At 37.8% G+C, this 21,615-nt stretch overlaps 1 protein-coding gene across 9 annotated transcripts in view; it reads right to left on the reverse strand.

Annotated features, from left to right (window-relative positions):
• The window catches only part of BBS12 (Bardet-Biedl syndrome 12), a 68,079-nt gene that overhangs the window by 38,792 nt on the left and 7,672 nt on the right, over positions 1 to 21,615 (reverse strand). For 5 of the 9 annotated variants that reach the window (XR_008421693.1, XR_008421692.1, XR_008421691.1 and 2 more), the window contains one exon: positions 20,751 to 20,815. The exons of 1 other annotated variant lie outside the window; for it this stretch is intronic. Coding sequence is in view for 3 of the 8 variants with exons in the window: in XM_053901266.1 (XP_053757241.1) it covers positions 16,300 to 18,441 (2,142 nt within the window). In the remaining 5 variants the exon portion in view is untranslated. Of the gene's footprint in view, positions 1 to 12,260; positions 18,452 to 20,750; positions 20,816 to 21,615 lie in introns of those variants that run through there. 3 more of the 9 variants (XM_053901266.1, XM_053901267.1, XM_019419052.2) reach the window with 2 other exon arrangements.

A 21,615-nucleotide genomic window follows, 5' to 3' on the forward strand; every position in this document is an offset into this window, starting at 1 on the left:
AAATGACTTCATCAACAGAGGTTTCTATTGCTTTTAAATAAGAAAACACAAATGCTAGTTTAAAACATTTTCAATACATTAAAAAGAAACTATTTTAATGTATGATTTAACTAGAGTGATGAGAGGAAAAATATATTACATCTGCCTCATTTCTTTTAATTTGGTATCAATCCAAAGTGAAAACCTATTGGGAAGTAGCCTTTTCTACCTCCTGCTCTGAGGTTAACACAGGAAACAGGTCTACTTTTTTTAGACATCAATCCAGTTTCAATGTTGTCAACAGACTCTTAAATTCGCAATTTACTTTTTCATTCCTAGTAGACAATATACAAAGAATCTTCTTCACAACACCAGATAAACACATTGGAAAATTTTTTAAATGCAATTGCCAAGAAAAATGGCAAACAAAATAGAAAAGGAAAAAAATTTCAGAAAAGGAAAACATACTCCAAACAGTCTGAAAAATACTTAATTATATAATGTAGTCTAGTAGTAACAACTTTACATGTTGATAAGTAAGAACATTTTATTTGACGCTAGAGTTGGCTTTGGGCCCTTGTAATGTATTTCTATTATCTGGTCCTGCTGGAGATAGTTTAATATATACCCAAGGCAAGGATAGTGCTTTATATAGGGCTCTGTACAGCCTCAGCTCTTAATAATGTGTCATTCTCATTATTGAAGGATATCTTCCCTTATTGAAGTATTCTCTTGATATATTACATAATTTTAAATATGACCTGATAATTTTTCACCTTACCAATTGGTCACTAACAGTAAACTAGGTTCTGTTATTTAGTACATTAATTCAATATATTGGATGGTGGTTACCTGTTTAAACATACTAACATTTCTAAAATAAGTTTTTAATTTTAGGATAATTTAGATGCACACAAAAACTGTAAAAATAGTCCAGAGAATATCTATATCCTCCACATCTAGTTTCAACATTTATTACAGCTAATGAGCCAGTTTTGATACATAATTATTAACTAGAATCCAGAATCCATACTTTGTTCTGATTTCCTTTGTCTTTACCAAATGTCCTTTTCCTGTTCCAAGATGCCATCCAGGATACCATATTATCATGTGGTTGTCATATCACCTTACACTCCTCTAGGCTGTGACTATTCTTCAGACTATACTTCAGCTAAGTAAGTTTTAGAATGTTGCATACTATTAAGCTTTTAAAGATACTTAATTTATTCTTAGATTCAATTAATACATCAGAAAAATTTGACTTAAAGCAATCCTAAAGGAAAAAAAATATCTTTTGGAGATGGTTCTAACTATTAGAATCAATTCAAATAGACTTAAACGATTGGTCCTAGTGTATACAGAGGTATAATACAAGATAGACTAATTATAACTAATAGAATTATTGTCATTTCTAAAACTTGGAACTTAAGTTTACAAATGAATAGGAAATGAAATCATTTACATTCCTCTGGGTTCCAATCTTTGCTGTTGTTTTTACATAGCTATAAAGTTCATTTTATCTTGAGTTTTGTTTTTTAGTTTTTCACTATTTACTTGTTTATGTGTTGAAGTAAAATGTATACTTGACATTTTTAAAAGCAGTATAGGGCTCATTCTTTCATATTAAGATATCACACTTGTCTAAATACCCCTTGTTGTTGGATATTTGGTTTGTTTCCATTTTTTATAATACTACTATCATCTTCGTGCAAGAACAATTTAAAGTTGAACCAATTTGCATTTTCTCCAGGATTGTATATAAATGCAAACTTTTCTGCACAATACCAACACTGAGTTCTATGTTTCATATATTCTCTAACTAGTATGAAATGCTGCTATAAAGTTGCTTCTCTATATACTGTATTATCGGAGCAAAGTTGTGCATTTTTCCATGTCTTCTTGTGAAAACCATTCCTTCTTTTTCAAATGGGAATTTAAATGCCAACCTTACAGGTAAAATTAGATGGGGAAAATTTGATTTACTAATATCCTCTTAGGGAGAGCTGTCCTTTTTGGAAAATGGGAGTTTGTAGTCAAGGGCAAATATAAGAAGAGCTCTTTTTGAGACTGGGGATAATTTTATTAAGAAGGAGGAGGGATGGTGGGGGTGCCGGGATGGCTCAGTTGGTTAAGCGTTTGACTTCAGCTCAGATCACGATCTCATGGTTCCTTAGCTCCAGTGCCGCATCAAGCTCTCTGCTGTCAGCACAGAGCCCCTTTGGATTTTTGGTCTCTCTCTCTCTCTGTCCCTACCTCACTCTTCCATGCTCTCTTTCTCTCTCAAAAATAAACATTAAAAAAAAAAAAAAAAAAAAGGATGGGGGACAGTAAAGGAAAAGCAAGAAAGAAGGGTGTAATCAGAAAATAATGAAAGGTCAGCACTCTACATTTTGACATCTGTTCTCTCCGTAACTTACTCAGATCTTAAATACTTTTAAAAACTCATGAAGTGCACAATATGAATAGGTAGATCAGTTGTAGACATTAAGATTGAAGAAGTAAAGGATGAGAAGAAGAAAGAAAAAATAGCTTACCAATAAAATACAGAAGACAGAGAGAAGCAAAACTGGGTGTGTGGGGTGCACAATAAAATTCCCAGAAGTTGTTTTTATTTTTTAAGTAATATCCACTTTCCCAACGTGGGGCTTGAACTCACAACCCTGAGATTAAGAATTGCACATTCCACTGACTGAGCCAGTCAGGTGCTCCACTCAAAGTGTTTGTTTGTTTGTTTGTTTGTTTGATGTTTATTTATTTATTTTGAGAGAGAGAGAGAAAGAGAGAGAGAGAGAGGCTGAGAGAGAGGGAGAGAGAGAATCCCAAGTAGGCTCTGCATTGACAGCACAGAGCCTGACGCAGGGCTCAAGCTCATGAAAGGTGAGATCACGAGATCATCACCTGAGCCAAAACCAAGAGTCAGATGCTTATCCAACTGAGCCACCCAGGCACCCTGAAAGTGTTTTTGATATCAGAGCAACTGGGTTTAAGATTTGGGTCAGATTTAGCCTGAGTTTAGGTACCCTGACAACTGCCTGGATTATACATATTTATACTATTTAAAATAGTAAGCCTTTGGGGCACCTGGGTGGCTCAGTTAGTTAAGCATCCAACTTCCACTCAGGTCATGATCTCAGTTTGTGAGTTTGAGCCCTACATCAGGCTTGCTGCTGTCAGCGCAAAGCCCACTTTGGATCCTCTGTCCCCCTCTCTCTGCCCCTTCCCTGCTGGTTCTCTCTCTCTATCTCAAAATAAATAAATAAACTTAAAAAATTAAAACAATAAGCCTTTAATAGTGTGTCACATTTAGTTCTTCCTGTCATTTCAAAATGTTTTTATTCTTGTAGTATGAAAAAAAAATATCTTGTGTTTAATGGCTTCCTCTTATTTATTTATTTATTTATTTATTTATTTAGAGTGCAGGGGAAGGACAGAGGGATAGAGAAAATTTTAAGCAGGCTCCGTGCTCAGCAAGAGCCTGATGTGGGACTCAATCCCATGACTGTGGGATCATGCCCTGAGCTGAAATCAAGAGTCGGACGCTTAACTGACTGAGCCACCCAGGTGCCCCCTTCCTCTTTTTTTAAATATCTGCTAATTTATCTTCCACCCACAAAAGGGATACATATATTATTCTGTTTCCTTTGAGTTTTATATTTTATATTCTGGTTTCTTGCAGATTTATAACTTATATGCTTCTTTTGAACTCATTGTAATTTATGGATATGGCTATGGTGACAACAATCTAAGTTAATTTTTTTTCAGATCATTGAAACAAGTAATTTAAGTCTCTATTGTATTACTTCTGGTTTGTAATAAAATAAGTGATTATAAAGGTTTGAATCCATAATTGGCCAGTGTTTGAAATCCCCATGTTATAAACATCATGCACTAGAGTTTTTGTAATCAACTTTAAGCCTGATCTAATCATTATAATCTTTTAAGAATTTTTTCAGAGACTTTTGAAAGAACAATTTGACATTTTTGCCCCCTTTCCAATGAGTTTTACTATCACTCAGAATATGTCAGGGATTTAAGTTGGTAACAAGAATCATAAAATTTAGAGTTGGAAAGTATAATAGGGATGACCTCATGCAACTTTGTGATTTAAAGGTGAGAAAACAGAGGCCAAGAGAATTTCAATTACCTTCCCAAAGTCACAGCTAATTATAAGCTGACCTGGGACTTTGACTCATGTCTCAGACCATCTCAAAATATACAATAAGAAAAAAAGGAACTGCTTTTAACTTTCACTATCCTTTTACTTTAAATCTCCTTACCTTTATATTTATGCTAATTCACATGAAAATAATCTCACCTTCCCTTTTGAGGACTTTAAACCAGTAGGTCAAAACTTCAAAAGAGGATAAGAGTGGAAGTTTGCCCCCTGCAGGTCAAAAGAAGAAATCTTTTAGGTTTTTTCCAGGGTAAAGCTCTGATGACTCTTACAAAGCAAAAAGTGTGTTTTAAAGCACTTCCTTGGGAGAGTACCTGTCAAGATAGCATAGGAAAACTTTTATCATTAAGATGCTGCCTTCGTTCTCATCTCTGTTACTGTGACAAGTTTCTACAGTATTCCTCTTCCAATAGTATGTGGTGCTATCATAGAACACTGAACAGTATGAACCCATAATTTAGAAGGCTATGAAAATGCTTCCTAGCAACTGAGAACATATCTCTTTTTCTGTTGGAATTTCCTACTCACTGCTAAGAAATATCTGAGTGTGCAACAATATCCTATAATGATTTTGGGACAACTGGATAACCATCTGGAAAAAGTTCTTTTAGAGTCTTGTATCTTCTACTAAACTAAGTCCCTGATGGATTAATATTTAAATGTGAAAGATGAACAAAACCATAACATTACTAGAAGTCTGTACAGGTGATTGTAACATAACTTTGGAGTAGGGAAGAGCTTTGTAAACATAACATCAAAGGAAAATGATTAAAGGAAAATACAGTCATTTTACAAACATTAAAAATATTTTTAAAAACAAGGCACCTGGGTGGCTCAGTTGGTTGAGCGTCCAACTCTTGATTTCGGCTCAGGTCATGATCCCATGGTTTGTGGGATCATGCCCGGGTCAGACTCTGCACTGACAGTGCAGAGTCTGCTTGGGATTCTCTCTCCCTCTCTCTCTGTCCCTTCCCATGTTTACGCATGCTCTCTCTCAAAATAAATAAACATTTAAACATATGTAAAGAAAATCACTGTTCTTAAAGATTAAGATTGAGATTACATTGTCCCACAAATTAGTCAAACAAAATTTTAATAATAATATCCACTGTCAATAATGGCTGTGGAAATGACACTTTAATTTGCAGAGCCTTTTGAAAGAACAATTTGGCAAAATTATGTAACAAATGCTAAAATGTCCACCTGTTGACCCAATATCTATCTCTAAGAATTGATCCAAAGGATATAATCATGAATAAGAGGTAAGATTCAGTACAAATACATTTTTTATAGCCTTGCTTATCATGTACCCAAACTAAATTGACTGATAGGATATGGGTTAAAGAAATTATACTGGGTTATTGTGCTAGGATAACATGATGCCGCTGCAGTTCTTTTACTGAATTCTATTTAATGGTATTGGGGGAAATTCTTTTTTTTAAATATTTTTTTTAATGTTTATTTATTTTTGAGGGAGAGACAGAGACAGAGCATGAGCAGGGGAGAGGCAGAGGGAGAGGGAGACACAGAATCTGAAACAGGCTCCAGGCTCTGAACTGTCAGCACACAGCCCGGCGTGGGACTTGAACTCATGAACTGTGAGATCATGACCTGAACCCAAGTCAGGCGCTTAGCCAACTGAGCCACCCAGGTGCCCCTTGGGGTGGGGGGAGTTCTTAATATATTACTTTACTTGACAGAAGTAGGTTATATGGCAGTGTATTTAGTCTGAGCCCACTATTGATTAGAAAAAACATATATATACATCCATGTACACATAAGGGGTCTTAGAAAACTGTACACCAAATATTAATAATGGTTACTTTTGTGTGTGGGGGAAAAGAGATTAAGAGTTTACTCTAAAGATGTTCTTGAAGAATAATGGAAATAATTAAAAGGTAAATGTGTTTAAAAAACAAAACAAAAGAACCTTCCAGGATGGAAATGTGAATGCAGAAAAGGAGATCCATAGTTAGAGATAAAAAGAATGGGGTCTGGCTATGAGAAGAGAAATAAAAGTACTTAGGAAGAACAGAGGTGCCAGAACATGCAGTAAAATTTGTCAAGGACACACTCAGGTGTGAAGTAATTGCTGGTACAACATGATCTAAGAGCCTGGAAGTGAGGCCACAAAACAGCCCAGGCAAATCAGCATGCTTGCTGCTTGCACAGTATGGTCTCTGTTATCCCAGGAGTCAATCTAAAATACTTTAAAAGTTCTCTAGTTTTAGTTTTTAAAAAATATTCTCTAGTTTAAATACAGTCTAAGCTGTCTAAAAAGCTCCATAAAAATATATTGCTGAAAGGTCACAGGGTGAAAACTCATTTAAAAGTAACAAAGAAACTAGGGTTTTTAGAACAGCTCATTAAAACAGTATTTCAAAATGTTTGAAGGTATATCACAATGTTTTACATATAGAAGATAGAGCTAACCACAATCTATTTATTTTCACCTCTTATTTTTTAATTATTTGTTAAAAACATGTGTTTAGTTGGGGCACCTGGGTGGCTCAGTTGGCTAAGCATCTGACTTTGGCTCAGGTCATGATCTCACAGTTCGTGGGTTTGAGCCCCGTGTCGGGCTCTGTGCTGACAGCTCGGAGCCTGGAGCCTGCTTCAGATTTTGTATCTCCCTCTCTCTCCACCCCTCCTCTGCTCATGCTCTGTCTCTCGCTCTCTCTCTCTCTCTCAAAAATAAATATTAAAAGAGAAAAACCGAAGAACTTATTTACTATCTATCTATCATCTCTCTCTCTCTCTCTCCCCCCCCCCCCCCACCAAGGCCGGGCTCAAACTCACAACCATGGACCATGTGCTCGAGTCCCATGTTCCAATGACTAAGACATCTAGACACCTCTGATTTTGACCCTATAATGAATAATTTGCTCCCATTTTACCTTTACTCTATCAAAATAGACTGATATTCGGCCATATGTAGAATTTGTATATTTGTGTTTGTTATTTGTATACCCATTAGCTTCTGGAGAAGCGATATTCAAACTTTGATCAGATGCCCCAGTATATGCATATTTATTTCTCTCTATATATACGTCCTACCAAACTAATATACATAAATTATATAACAGAAAGAAAAAAGTTAAAATTACAAAAATAAAATAAGCAGGAGAAATTCTAATATATTCGTCTTGCAGCATATTGTACCTTCCTGTCTGTGCAGTTTTTCTTCTTCAGAGACCACTGGCTGCCATTAGGGTCTCTCAAGACCTGCTACCAGGATCCACCTCTAAATAGTTTGTACCTTGGGCAAAACACTTAGCCTCTGTGTCTCAGTTTATTTGTATTGTTATTTATCATTTCTATTATTATCTTCATTTTAGTTTATTTGTAAAGTGAAGATAATAATAGAGCCTGCCTCACAGAAGTTCCATGAAGATCAAGTGAGCCAGTGCCTACAAAGTGCTTCCCATCATGCCTATGCTTGGCATGAAGAAGTGGTCTTTAATGGTAGATAAGATCTGTGATCAATATTCTGCAAGGCACGATCCTTCTTTAGATGATTGCTGAATTAAAGTTGATTACTGGTATTTTAGGAATTCAAGTTGTTTCATATAAAATAATACATGGCAATTTATTCTTTTTTTATTCTTCCTTATCTTTCTGCTCTTTTCTGACATTATCTCCTCAGCCTGAAGCTAAGTGCATGAGTTTTCATATTTTTGCAAAGTTGCAAACTGTGCATTTCCCCTGAACATGTGGATTCAGTTGCCCCAAGGAAGGATAGCAATTACTTTGTATTAAAAATACCATCTCTTCATAGTCTATTTACATTATAGTAGCAATGATCAATTCTGGCTGCACATTATAATCATATGGGAAGGTTTAAAAACCCACATATCTAGGCCCCAATTCCAGAGCTTCTGATTCAATTTGTCTAAAGGCTCCCCAGGTGATACTACAGTGTAGTCAGGGATTGAGGAACACTGAGCAAGGAAAAAAAATCATCATTTTATGTCAATGATTCTCAGTCTTTCTATATACTCCAGTCACCTGGGGAGCTCTTAAAAATACCAATGCCCGGAGCCCTGACCTCTGACTAATTAAATAAATATCTATGGATGTGGTCAGGACATTAACAGTCATAAAAGGTCCCCAGTTGATTCTTATTTGAAGCCAACGCTGAGAACTATTGCTCTATGTAAACAAAATACTAAAGTAAAGTAGGTGGCAATCACAATAAGAACTTGACATCATGACTTGTAACAGATGACACATGCATACTCCAAGGTAGGCTGATCCAAGGGTGTTGTGGTCTACAATCACCTGTTGCTCACTCCTGAGTCATCCTAGCTTGCACTTGACTTTGCTTCCTGAGGCCAGCAAACCCATGTGGGAGAGAGTAGTCCTGCTCTCTTAGAAGTGGCCTACCAGGGTCAGTAACTATTTAAAAGGGTAAAGCACTACACCAAACCTACTATTATTAATTTTTATCATTATTAACCTTAACTGCCTGGGTTCTTCTCTCCTCCAGTCATCTTGAGAAGTGAAATACTTCTTGCCTAGTACTCTCCTTTCCTATTGCTCTTATCTCCAAAGTAGGCACGCTGACCCTTTGTGGTCTGGGCTTTATATCTAATCACCATAAGGAGAGTCAGGGAGGAAGGGGCACAAAGGAGAATCATTAAAATTTTAAGGCCAGGAAAGAAACAGAAATCTCACAAAATTGCTTTATAACAATGATCCAAATGCTTATTTCCCTAGATATCTGCATGCAGTTGAGTTAGATTATCATAATACATATTTAATTTAAACCTTAAAGTCACTTTAAGAATACATTTTACAGATAAACAGATTTAAAAGAGGTTAAGTGACCTGCCCAAGGTCACATAGGGGGCAAAGTCAGATTATGAAAAAGATCTTCTAGTTTTAAGTCTAATGCTTATTTCACTACACTACAAGTGCATCCTGGAAGCTGATAGGTACTTCCCCTTTAGCATTCTTTTATCATGAAAGGGAGAGCCTTTAGCTGGTCCTTGGGGACTGATCTGTTGCTTCCAGAACAGATATGGTTAAGTTCTGAGGGTTTAGCGAATATCACAAAGTGGGTGATTGTGGTTATTAGATGTCACTATTGGAGAGATGTCTCCCAAATCAGCAAGTTAACATTCAAAGGTGCCATAGGATGCTGCCACCAGAAAGCTGGTCTGAAATGGAATTGAGTAAAAAGAAAGTAGTGTTTACTTAATTAACCTAACACCTGAATAGAGTATGACAACAGAAGTGAGCAACCTTCTTGGATCATGGTGGGTGTCCAGCATTGTCCTGATGAGAGGGTGTCTGGCTAGTGCTGCATCAGAGGAGTCCCTTGGTTTCAAATCCAGCCTCAGTAAACAATGTTCCTAGCTTCCCAGAGACTTTTAGACACAGGAGGAAACAATTCTTGGTTCAGTTTATATGAGTATTCTGTTTTTTCTAATAGTCATGTTACAAATATAAATGCAAAATCAGCATCTTGGTTTCCACAACAATTCTCTGAATTTGGTTAGCACAAGAGTTAATTCCTCTGATGATGATCTCCTCCTGTTATCCTGAGGAAAGTTTGTGGGCCTGGAAGGCTATGCTCATGGAAACCCTGTCATTTGGTGACTGCAAGGCATCGCCTCTCTGAGAGACCGTGAACTGCTTTCCCCCTCACTAAATAAAGCTATTTATTGTCAAACAATGGCATGAACTAGTGAGCCAGAGGACTACCCCAAAACTTACATGACTCATTAATGGTTTTGAAAAGTTCCAGAGAATGACTTTAATGTTATACTGGTCTGTGCTTTGCATAGGAAAGTCATCCTTTGTAAAGTTTGGCCATTTAGGTCAGCATCTTTAAAAAAAAAATGATACGATGCAGATTTCTGTTATGAAAATTTAGAAGGGTTTGTGAAAGAGATTCCTCTCCTGGGTTACTTCCTTTACCATGCTTTCTGTGGACTCTATGTGCTGTTGTGTTACGTGTAGTTTCATCCAATTCTTTTCTGAATTGTGTCAGCTGTCATTCTATAATCTGTTCTGACATCTTCATTTTTAATGTGTGTTTTTTTCAAAAGCTCCAATCTAAATGATTTAACTTGTTTAAAAACATTAATTTTCATCTGCTTTATAGCTAGAGTATTTTTCTGGTAAGTTCTCATGGTCTGTTCAAATTATTTAATCTATTTAAATCTTTTTTCTTATACTAAGGTCATTTGAGGTTAAATAGCTAAGGTCATTTGAGGCTAAATGTCTTTTTTCCCTCATGTCCAAATTACGTGGACTTTTGTGGATCCAAACATAGGAGAGATTTCTTATGGAGATGGGGATGGACCACGGTCAATTTCTCAGCTTCATGGCCCATGGTCTCTCTCCTGTTATAATGAAGGACCAAAAATATAGCCTTTTTGTGTAACCCTTCTCTATTTGTCAAAGCGAAGTCTAGTTGGAAAGATTTTCCACCTTTAGCTCTGTGTTTCCTAGAAGTCTACAGACCTTCCACAGAGGAAGATCTTTTCCTCTTGAGTCTGCTGGCCACCCAGCCTAATACAAAATGACACTGCTTTACCATTCCCAATGTAAGTTTTCCCTCTCCTTTATTCCAAATGTTTTTGTCCTGCTCTATACTTCTTTCCAACATTTTCCCCTCTTAGACCATGGCTCAGTCCTCCTGGAAAGAAGCATGTGCTGAATAGTTCTGATAACCTTCAGAGCTTAGAGCAGCACTACAGCACTAATCAATTCTCTTGCATCCACACAAACACATAGAAGTGGGGTTGTTTTTGGTTTTTGTTGTTGCTTTGCACTCATCCAGAATGTGATGCCCATTCTCAAATCTGTTCATCCATACTTCCTTTCCGGTAGAGTCCTTTCAACAGTTTTAGGGAATATAGCTCACAATGACTTGTCAGTAACCCCTTCATTCTTGCTGCTTCCCACTTCCATTCTGCTGATCCTGCATCCATTCAGCGTTGAGGTAGGCAGGTACACCTGCCCATATTCTGGTATTTGTAGGGATTCCTTTGCTAGAATTTCTTGAAGATTGTTTTTTGAAGAGCTAATGAACCCCTGGTCCAGAAAGAGTTATTTATCATTAGGAAGACTGGCTATAATGTGATGTAAGATAACTGCAAACCTCTTTGTAGTCTATAATTTTAAAGAAGCAGATTGGTCTCAAAGATGTCAACACTTCTTTGGTCTCTTGAAAAATGTCTACCTGCTTATGCACAGGGTTTCTTAGAAAACTCACTTATTTAAATGAATCAAGTTTATGTGTGGGATGGGACTCAGTCTGCAAGGACAGAACAGTTCCTTGAGTAATTACAACTTAAAAGCACTCCTTAAAAAAATTGGAAAAATAGCAGATAAACCACACAACAGTAAAAAGTTTTTTATAATCTGGAAACAAAATGAACTTACAAAATCTATATTAAAATGAGACTTCTAGGGGCGCCTGGGGGGTTCAGTCGGCTGAGCGTCCGACTTTGGCTCAGGTCATGATCTCGTGGTTTGTGAGTTCCAGCCCCGCAATGGGTTATGTGCTGACAGCTCAGAGCCTGGAGCCTGCTTCGGATTCTGTCTCCCTCTCTCTCTGCCCCTCCGCTTCTCACGGTCTGTCTCTCCCTTTCTCTCAAAAATAAACGTAAAAAAATAAAAATAAATAAAATGAGACTTCTACTTTCAAACGAAAGTATTTATAACAAAATTTTACTAAATATTTAATCGTACTAATAAATACAAATACCAACTTCACAAAAAATCTATTATATAAAGTGAGCTAAGAATCTGTATTAATATTAGTGGCGCTCATAATTTTCATAATACTTTAACAAAAACTAAGTGTTGGGCACCTGGGTGGCTCAGTTGGTTGGGCGTCCGACTTCGGCTCAGGTCATGATCTCACAGTCTGTGAGTTCGAGCCCCACATCGGGCTCTGTGTTGACACCTCAGAGCCTGGAAACTACTTTGGATTGTGTCTCCCTCTCTCTCTGCCCCTCCCCTGCTCATGGTTTGCCTCTCTCTGCCTCAAAAATAAATTTAAAAAAAACTTAAAAAAATTAAAAAAAAAAACACAAACAAAACCCCACTAAGTGTTAATGGTATACAGGAGAGTAAAAGTATCGATACCTACACAAGTAAAATAACACACTTTATTTTAAAAAACAGTTCAACACTTAATGTTATTTTAACTTTGAAGACAGTATATATAACTAGAATGATGATCTGTGCAAAGTTTTCATGTGATCACATTTAAGACAACTATTAAACCAAAAATTATATTCTTTTACCTAAGTAGAGGTAACCAAATTATATTTTCTAATATATTTAAATTATCGCTATAAACTAGACATTCTCTTTTCTTGTTTTGTTATTGTTACTTTACAGAAAAAGCTTCCTATCACAGTTAATACTTAGAAATACATTTTGGAGCAGATAAAATCTTAGTGTAAATTCCTGTTCTACTACCTACTAGCTGTAAGATTTTGGGCAAGTTTCTTAACATTATTAAGCTCATTTCCTCCTCTATACAATGGAGAAAATGTTTCAAAGATCGAGGTAATATGTGTTATGGCTGAATTGTGTCCCACTCAATTCATTTGTTGAAGTCCTAGTCCCCAGTACTTCAGAATGTGACTGTATTGGAGGCAGGCTTTTTAAAGAGGTAATTAAATTAAGATGAGGTCATTAGGGAGGGCCCTCATCCATTATTAGTGTCCTTACAAGAAGAGGAAATTAGGATACAGATACAGAGGGAAGACATGAAGACACAGGGAGAAGACATCCATCTACAAGTGAAGGAGAGAGGCCTCGGAGGAAACCAACTCTGCCAACACCTTGATCTCAGACTTCTAGTCCCCTGATTTGGGAGATAATAAATTTCTGTTAAGCCTCCTAATGTGTGCTATTTTGTTATGCCAACCCTAGCAAATTAATATGTAAAGAATTTAGAATAGTGCCTGGAACATGGTAGGTAATTAATAATTTAATTACTATATTATTTCCCCAGAGCTCTTCTAATATTCAACTCCACACATAATTTGGTTCTTACAATGTTCGATTTATGACTAAGTAGCAATAGAGCTCTGTGATGGGCTCTCAGCATCCCTGCACTTTCTTGCTGAGTTTGAGCTCTCTTGGTTTTGTTTTTTGTTTTGTTTGTTGAGCTCTCTTTTTCCAGGTCATTTCTCAGGGATGTGTTTCCAGTGAGTCACCTTCAATGATGACATATCTCACTCCAGACAAAGAACAGGCTTACTTCTGCTTACTGTAAAAGTTGTGAATTGTCTAAGTTAGGTGTTCCTCTCCTATAACACAACACATTGTATATGCAGGAATTCATCATAGGCTTTTATGGTACCCCTGTGGGACTTGGAAAGACAGAGGATCAACATGAAGCTCTGCCTACTATACAACCATTTGTTTCCAACCCAGAAGTCTCATGTCTCCTGCCAGTATCCCATGGAATTTTAGTTGTTAGCTTGTAAACAGGGCAAAATCTCAGACCCTGCCAGTTCTTGACAGTTTTGGCTGAGAAAGCCATAGTTTCCTGGAAAAGATGAGGGACCCAATGGGCTGGGTTGAGAGAGATAAGTCTTCCTGAGATCCAACAGTAAATGTTTTCACCTAAGTAGTTGGAAAGGGGAAGGGGAATATAAGTTCCCACTGTCACACTGTACCCCCACTCTTAAATTATGTTTGGAGGATAAGCAATGTGAAGTAAGATTAAAACAAACCAGTCAAATCATGTATTGGTTGTTGTTCCCTCGCCTCAGGGTGGGAAAAGAAACAATATTAATATAACAAGGCAGCATCCCCCATGGCTCTAGCCAAGAAGAAATTTGGCTGTGGCTGCTAAGTCAAGGGGTCCTCAAAGCGGAAACAAATGCTGCCAGCAATGAGTAACTAAAACTTTGAGCAGATCAAAATTGTAGGTTTGTTGAGCACAAGTTGGGCAGCTGATCAAAACCAAAATTAAATGCAAAGCATTGCTTACTGGCACAGAACCATTCTCTCCCTCTGCACTTCTTGGTAACTCCTTCACCCTGACCTTAGCTGCTTTAAGGAAAAAGCCAAGTGTGGTGGGGAAACTTGGGGGAAGAAAGTGGCTCTGTTAGATACAGGTGCCCAAGTTCCCATTCTAGGGGAAATTGGTATTAGGCATAGGGTGGTCAAAGGTACCAAGGGCTGTAGGACACTGAGGAGGTACAGTGTTATATGGAGGGCAAAAAGAAAGATCCCCAGTTTGGGTGTTCCCCAGATACTGGGAAGTGCCCAGGAAAGAAGTTGACATCAACACTGAAGACAAGGGCCAAGAAAGAAAAAAAGAGCCTCCTTGAATGCAGGGAGATAACAATCTCTTGGCAACTGTTAAAGACCCTAATGTGCCAGTGTTAAACTTCTTTGCCCATGTTCCCATAGGGGGAAAAAGTGACTAAAGTCAAAACTAAGATTAGAATAAATTTGTATGAAAATACATAACATGGTTATATTATAAATGGTCACAAAGTGCCAGAGGACATTTTCCCATTCAGGGTATTACTGCATGTAGAGAAATGAGACAAACTTCCTGCCATCTACTACCACGCCCTAACCTACCCTAATCCTTTGGCAGGTTGGGATTTAGTGTGAGTGCCTCAATGTTCTGATGTCCCAAATGTTCACTAGATAGATGATGGTTCTGGTGGTTAAGTTAGAAGCCTGTGTCAATGATCAGTAGCTCTGACTGTGGCTATTATCTTCTTCTACCAGTAAAAGTGGCTGATAAACCTGAACAAAATTCAGAACTTTGTTTGCCAAGTAGTTTCTCAAGATTATTTAGACAGAGTAATAGCACTTAATTCCTCTGAGAGCCAAACAGACAAAAGTTGTCTCCTTAATAAGACTCTTATTCAGTATTGGAGGCAGTTCATAATGCTATCAATGGCAGCTTCTAGATGTGAAAATGTACAAACACAGGAACCAGGACAACCTAGTTTCAATCTGACTGATTTTATACTTCTATTAATGTTTGAGTAGCCTTGGATTTCGCCATGTATAGCAATAAGGCTGCAACCACTGACACTACCTATGTGACTTAATCAAATCACATAATGGTTATTCAAATTAGGTTTCACAACAAATCTTTAAGTACAGTGACCTCGCCCTGTTGGGATGTGCTTGTATGTGGGGAAAATGGGCCACAGTAGGTCTCTCCATTAGGGATTGGGGATGTGTTTTGGCCATCTATTACCTCCTGTAATTTTGTCAGTGACATTGAAGATTAACAACTCAGTCAAAGCTTCCTGGCATGGGTCGTAATGTATGACACACTGGTCTTACAGTACATTCATGCTAATAAAAAGACACCCCTCCCTTGGAATTTAAAATTGACTAAATTCAAGACCCTAGGGGGCGTCACTGAGATCAATACTACAGACCAGTTTCATCCTGCTGCTCAGAGTCTCACGGTAGCCTTAATTGACTGCTATATGAAACTAATTAAATAGATTTGGTATTGACTAAACAACCTGTCAGATTAATTGGACTAGCCAAGAGAGTGGCATTCTTACATGAAAATTCAAGTTTGGCCAAGAGCACATCAGGTTAAGGAGTGAGTATTTGGAAGAGGCCATCCATTATGGGCTCTGAGTGACACTGCATATTTCTGGGTATGCCATGAATACAAGGACCTGACCTTTACCCAGTCCATGTCTCTGGCTTGTATTTACACTGAATAACCTTGAGGCATGAGGTAACAACTCCCCCTGGACAAAGAACAGGATTGTTTCTGTTGACTATAAAAGCAGTGGAAGTCCCAAGCTCAGTGTTCCTTTTCTATAACACAACCCACTGTGTGTGGGTTCCATCACTGTGTGTGTGCTGGCTTCCATCACTGATACAAACCAACAGGAAGCCCTGGCTACCACTTTTGCTTGTGAATAACAAAAGTGCTTTGTCTCTGGCCCAGGTGTCTCATGTATCCTGTAGCATCCCATGAAATAGTAACAGGCTCACCTGTTAGCCTGTAAGTCTGGTGAAATCTCAGACCCTGCAGTTGTTGACAGACATCAGTAATTTTCTTCTTGGTAACAGCTGGCATTTTAGGCACTATGACTTGGCTACTAGGAAATTTATTATTAGCAAGATACATTATAAAAGATTATTTTCCAAAGACTTAGCCAATAACACTACAAAAATAAAAAGCCCTCTGTTTCCTGTGAATTTATCTGTGTGTGTCCAAGTCCAGTAATAATTTCACTGTCTGTCTGAAGTACCAAAAGCACTAAATCCAAAGCTCGGCGCCACGCCTCAGTCTTTGGTGTAACAATGTCATAAACGCTTGGAATCTGTTCCAGTTTATTTGAAATGCCTGAATTAAAAATTCCACTATTTAGTTTACTGTATTCATTCAAGATGTAAGATGAAGGAGAGCCAGAGTCTGTGGCACTTTGTAGATGTTGTTGAATGACTGTGCTGGCTCCCAATTCTGATGAGCAATTGGCAGTGTTATACATGAGAGCTGAAAGGTATTTGTGCCATCCATTTGCCAGGCATTTCAGCACAGTTGATCTGTATAGTGCCAGAGATGAGGCCAGCCAAGAGGAAGTATTATGAAGCCATCCTGAACAGACGTGGTTTCTTTTACTCAGTGATTGCTCTGCAAGCATTTGAAGATGGCTAAGACACAAAAATTCAACTGCGCCACCTCCAAGAAAGACCTTTTGCTCTCTTAGAGCATAATACAGACGATAGGCACAAGTCCAGAACCTGTCTTCTTTGGCTTGCATCTGTGCAGGGAGTGGGCTAGTGAGCACTACTGTAACCAAATTAATTCCTTCTGTTTTTATCATGATTGTCAGTATGTTGATCCTATCTATGACATCGGAGGGAATACTTCTCCAGAAGGTCACACAGACCCCACTGCCCACACAATTTTCATTCACTTGTGTAATGTAGGCCACCTGTACTGCTCCTGAAGCTTCCGCGAAAGCCTGCATCACACTGCTGTTCACTGAGCCAATTACCAACCGCTGACTGTGCATGCACTTTTCAATTAAGTCTTCAGACACATTTCCTTGTACCAGGACAAGGTTCACATTGAACTTGATTAATACCTGTAATACATAATCTGCCCATTGTTCTTCTGAGCTGTCTTGTTGAACCTTCATGCTTTCTAATAGCGTGTTAATATTTGCAGCCTTATTAAATCCCAGGTGGCGATAATTCTCTGTGAGGTCACCCTCAATGAGAATAATCTGGACAGGCTGATTCTGCAATTCCTTGATCAGAGTAGTATTAGATATTGATACAACAGTGATATATCCTGGGCAGACACAAGAAAAAGTTTCAGGTACACCGGGTAAACAGCAAGTGAAGATTCTTGAAATGTCGAACATAAATGGTATTGTACAGTTGCCTTGTTGCGTACTTGCATTCTGAAATTGTAGTCGAACTGCTTCATCTACTAATTTCATGCTGTTGTGATCTCCATGACTCAAACCCATCTCCAACTCTACCAAATCATTACATCTGTAAGTACGGGGAGTAGCTGCACCATGTTGTTCTAGAAATCCCTCTGGTTTGTTTATCCACCGATTACTATCTGTCCTATTAAAATGCCTACTGTGGATTAGTATTGACTTTCCACAGCGGCTGTCGGCGAGCAGACTCTTTTTCAGAGTTTGAGGATTCTGTAATGTGTTTTTATTTGCTTCATCTTCAGCCTGAGGTCTAAAGAGTTTAGGTGATCTAACAGGTATCCCAGAAAGTTTGTAAATGGTCAATGATGGAGAGGCAACATCCTTGAGATCATGCGCCTTCTGTAAACCAGTATCTGAAGGGATCTGTAGAAAAGGACACAAACTGACACTACATGTTTCAAGTCCAGAAAATGTCTTTGTGCTGTCTATATGGTCAAATACATTGTGGATAGGTACTTGAAGGGAAACTACCTCTTCAATGCAAGAGTTCAAGCCTTCTGACATTACAGACACTATTAATGAAATGGGGACACCCAAATGAAGACATTCTTCAGCGGCACTGCTCCATGCACCGACAAGAAACAAAAGGGTACTGGTTCCAGTTTTATATGTGTTATTTTGTGTTTGAACTGCTTCATTGAGAAGTTGTCCCACTGCACTCGTTAAATCCAAACTTTCAAGAAGTCTTACTACTGAACTGATTAATATACTTTCATGACGCTCTTCATCAATAATAAATTTAGATGATTTTACTGGGCCTAGGAAGGTTCTTCCTGTTCCTGAAAATGATGAAAGCTGCTGAAGTCCCACATGCCTTCTTTTATTTATGACCCTGCAAGCCATCACCATGAATCCTCATCTGCAAATAAAATAAAAACTTGGAACTTTATTCAGTGTACTTCATGGTTATAATTGCTCATAAAAGAAAAATCCAATATAAGCCCTGCCTTTGAGGAGTTTCTGATATACATAGTTTCCATTAAATACGGTCAGTGCAATGTTACTGTATTATAATGATATTGCGATAAAGGTATGGGCATGTGGGTAAGAAACACTTCATTCAATCATGCAGGTAATAATCCTGGTAGTGTTTCCAGAAGAAGCAATGCCTGAAATGAGTCTTGAAGAACAATCCAAAAGAGCAAATTGAAGGAGGTGGTAGTAAATGCACATATATGTGAAAAAACAGTGTATTTGGGTGATACAAGTAGTTTAGTTTCACAGGAATATAAAGAAAGTAGTGAGAAATGGGAGATGAAGCTCTAGAAGAGAAACAGGTTGGAGCATGAAGGGCATCATGTGCCATGTCAAACCCGACCCAATAATGGGAATCAATCACTGAAGTGTTTTAAGTAAGGAAGATTAAGAAACAGCTTGATGTAGAGTTTGCAAGCCTGCGCTCTCAATCTAGAAGTCTGGGCTTGAACTTGGCTCTAATGCTTACCAGCTGTGTAGACTTCATCAAATGATTTAACTACTCTATCCTGCTTTTGCATCTGGAAACTGAGGAAAATAGCACAATCTACTTCTTAGGGTTATTATAAGGAGTAAACGAGTACAGTGCTTACAACAGTGCCTGGCACATAATCCCTTCTGAGTACTACTGCTACTACTACTAGTGTTTTGGAAATAGCACCACTCTGATAACAGCACAGAGAATGAACTGGATGGGTGCCTGACTGGAGGCAGAGAGGCCGGCTAAGCATCATCTACAGTTATCTAGATAAGGAATGTGGAAGAGGGATGCAGGTGAGAAGATGGACTTGGTTATTGGTTAGAATGTAATGGGGAAAAATACTACTTAAAGAGAAGTTCAAGAGCTATTAGGCTTTTTCCACATAATATTTCAAAATCTACATCTAAGACTAGTAAGAACTTACAAGAGAAAAACTTTCTCCCAGTAAAAAGAATTTTTTAACAAATACCCCCAATTGAAAAGCTGTCTATAATAAAATGACCTGTCTTATGAAATACGAGCTGTCAGTTAAAGCACTAGAACTGAAATTGTAAATAATATAAACTTCTCTTCTAATTCTAAGACTTTGTAATTCTTTGAGTGATATTTTTTATCTCAATCCTTTAAATCCAAAATATCTAAAAGAAAACAATTCAGAGTTTTGCTTTTCATCTGATAAATTTGTTTCTTTCTTTTCTCTTTTCTTCAGAAGCTTTTTAAAATGATGTATGGCAATTAGGGTGATTTATTTATTTAATTATTCTTTTTTTTAACGCTTATTCATTTTTGAAAGAGAGAGACAGAGCGCAAGCAGGGGTAGGGCAGGAAGAGAGGGAGACACAGAATCTGAAGCAGGCTCCACACTCTGAGCTGTCAGCACAGAGCCTCATGCAGCGCTCGAAGCCAAAACTGCGAGATCATGATCTGAGCCAAAGTCAGACACTTAACCAGTTGAGCCACCCAGGCGCCTTGGCAATTAGGATGACTTAAATTTTGTTTTTTCATGTTTATTTATTTTTGAGAGAGAGAGAGAGAGAGAGAGAGAGAGACAGAGTGCAAGCAAGGGAGGGGAGACACAGAATCCGAAGCAGGTTCCAGGCTCTGAGCTGTCAGCAAGAGCCCTACATGGGGCTTGAATTCACAAGCCATGAGATCATGACTTGAGCTGAAGTCGGATGCTTAACTGACTGGGCCACCCAGGTGCCCCAGATAAATTTGTTTCTAGAATACCTAGATTCATCCTTGAAGCTGAGGAACACTACCATTTGAGATACCTTAAGATCAGGAGGAAGCCATAACACAACTATTCCTCAAGAGTAGCTTCCTATAAGCTTTCAAGGACTAGAGAAAAGTGAGCACAGCCTAGGAAAATGTTCAATGAGTTGTCTGAAATCAGGTACAAATGCTCTTTTGTGAAAATTTCAATTCTGTAAAATAAAAATAAAACTCTTGATACACTCAGACATATCCCTAGACAGCATAAAAATATATTCTAGGACTCCAATACTCTAATCCTGAGACCCATGATATCTTACAATGATCTGATCTTAGCATGTTTTTGCTGTCCTTTACCCCTCACCCCTATATTATCAATTCTCGACTTACTCAGTTTAAATTCTAAATTCCTATTTGTCAATTACAATCACTCCCTTGCACATATACCCTCAAAATCCTTATCCCTCTTTAGGTTCATCCTACTCACCTTGCAAAGTCACAAAGCCTGATGAAATCCAACTCTCTGTCTACTCCATGCTTACCCTGGTACAGCTGAAATAAACAGAAAAACACACACAACCATACTGGTGTCATTTCAAACCTCAAGTGGCCCTTAGTATTGCCTGAAAATCTACTTCCCTAGTTCACTTATCTTTTTATAAAAGATTATCATTTACTGGGTTCTATTTTTAAAAGTTTTGCCTACCCTTGACTACAAAAGATATTCTTCTATACTTCTTCTAAAAACGTCATGGTTTTAATCTTTTTTTTTTTTTTAAATGAGGTGAACACGTAACATAAACCACTTTAAAATGTACAATTCAGTGTCACTTAGTACATTCACAGTGTTGTACAATCACTACCTTTATCTAGTTCTAAAACATTTCCCTCACCCCAAAAGAAAACCCTTAAAGCCATTAAACATTCTCTTCCTGTTCTCTCCTCCAGCCTCTAGCAACCAATCTGCTTTATGTCTCTATGGATTTACCTATTCTGGATATTTCATGTAAATAGAATCACACAATACTCTTTCACTGAGCATAATGTTTTTGAGGTTTATCCACACTGTATTATGTATCAGTACTTCATTTCCTTTAGGGCTGAGTAATATTCTATTGTATGTATATATCATCTTGTTTATTTATCTGCTGATAAATATTTGACTTGTTTCTACCTTTTGACTATTGTGAATTTGTGCTGTTATCAACATTTGTGTACAAGTGTTTGAATATCTGTTTTCAATTACTTTGGGTATACACCTAGGAGTGGTCACATGGTAATTTTATGTTTAACCTTCTGAGGAACCACCAAACTGTCTTCTATAGCAGCTAAACCATTTTACTTTCTCACCA

The sequence above is a fragment of the Panthera pardus genome, unplaced genomic scaffold (assembly GCF_024362965.1).
Source record: "Panthera pardus isolate Hobbes unplaced genomic scaffold, ASM2436296v1 HiC_scaffold_13, whole genome shotgun sequence".
NCBI lineage: Eukaryota > Metazoa > Chordata > Mammalia > Carnivora > Felidae > Panthera > Panthera pardus.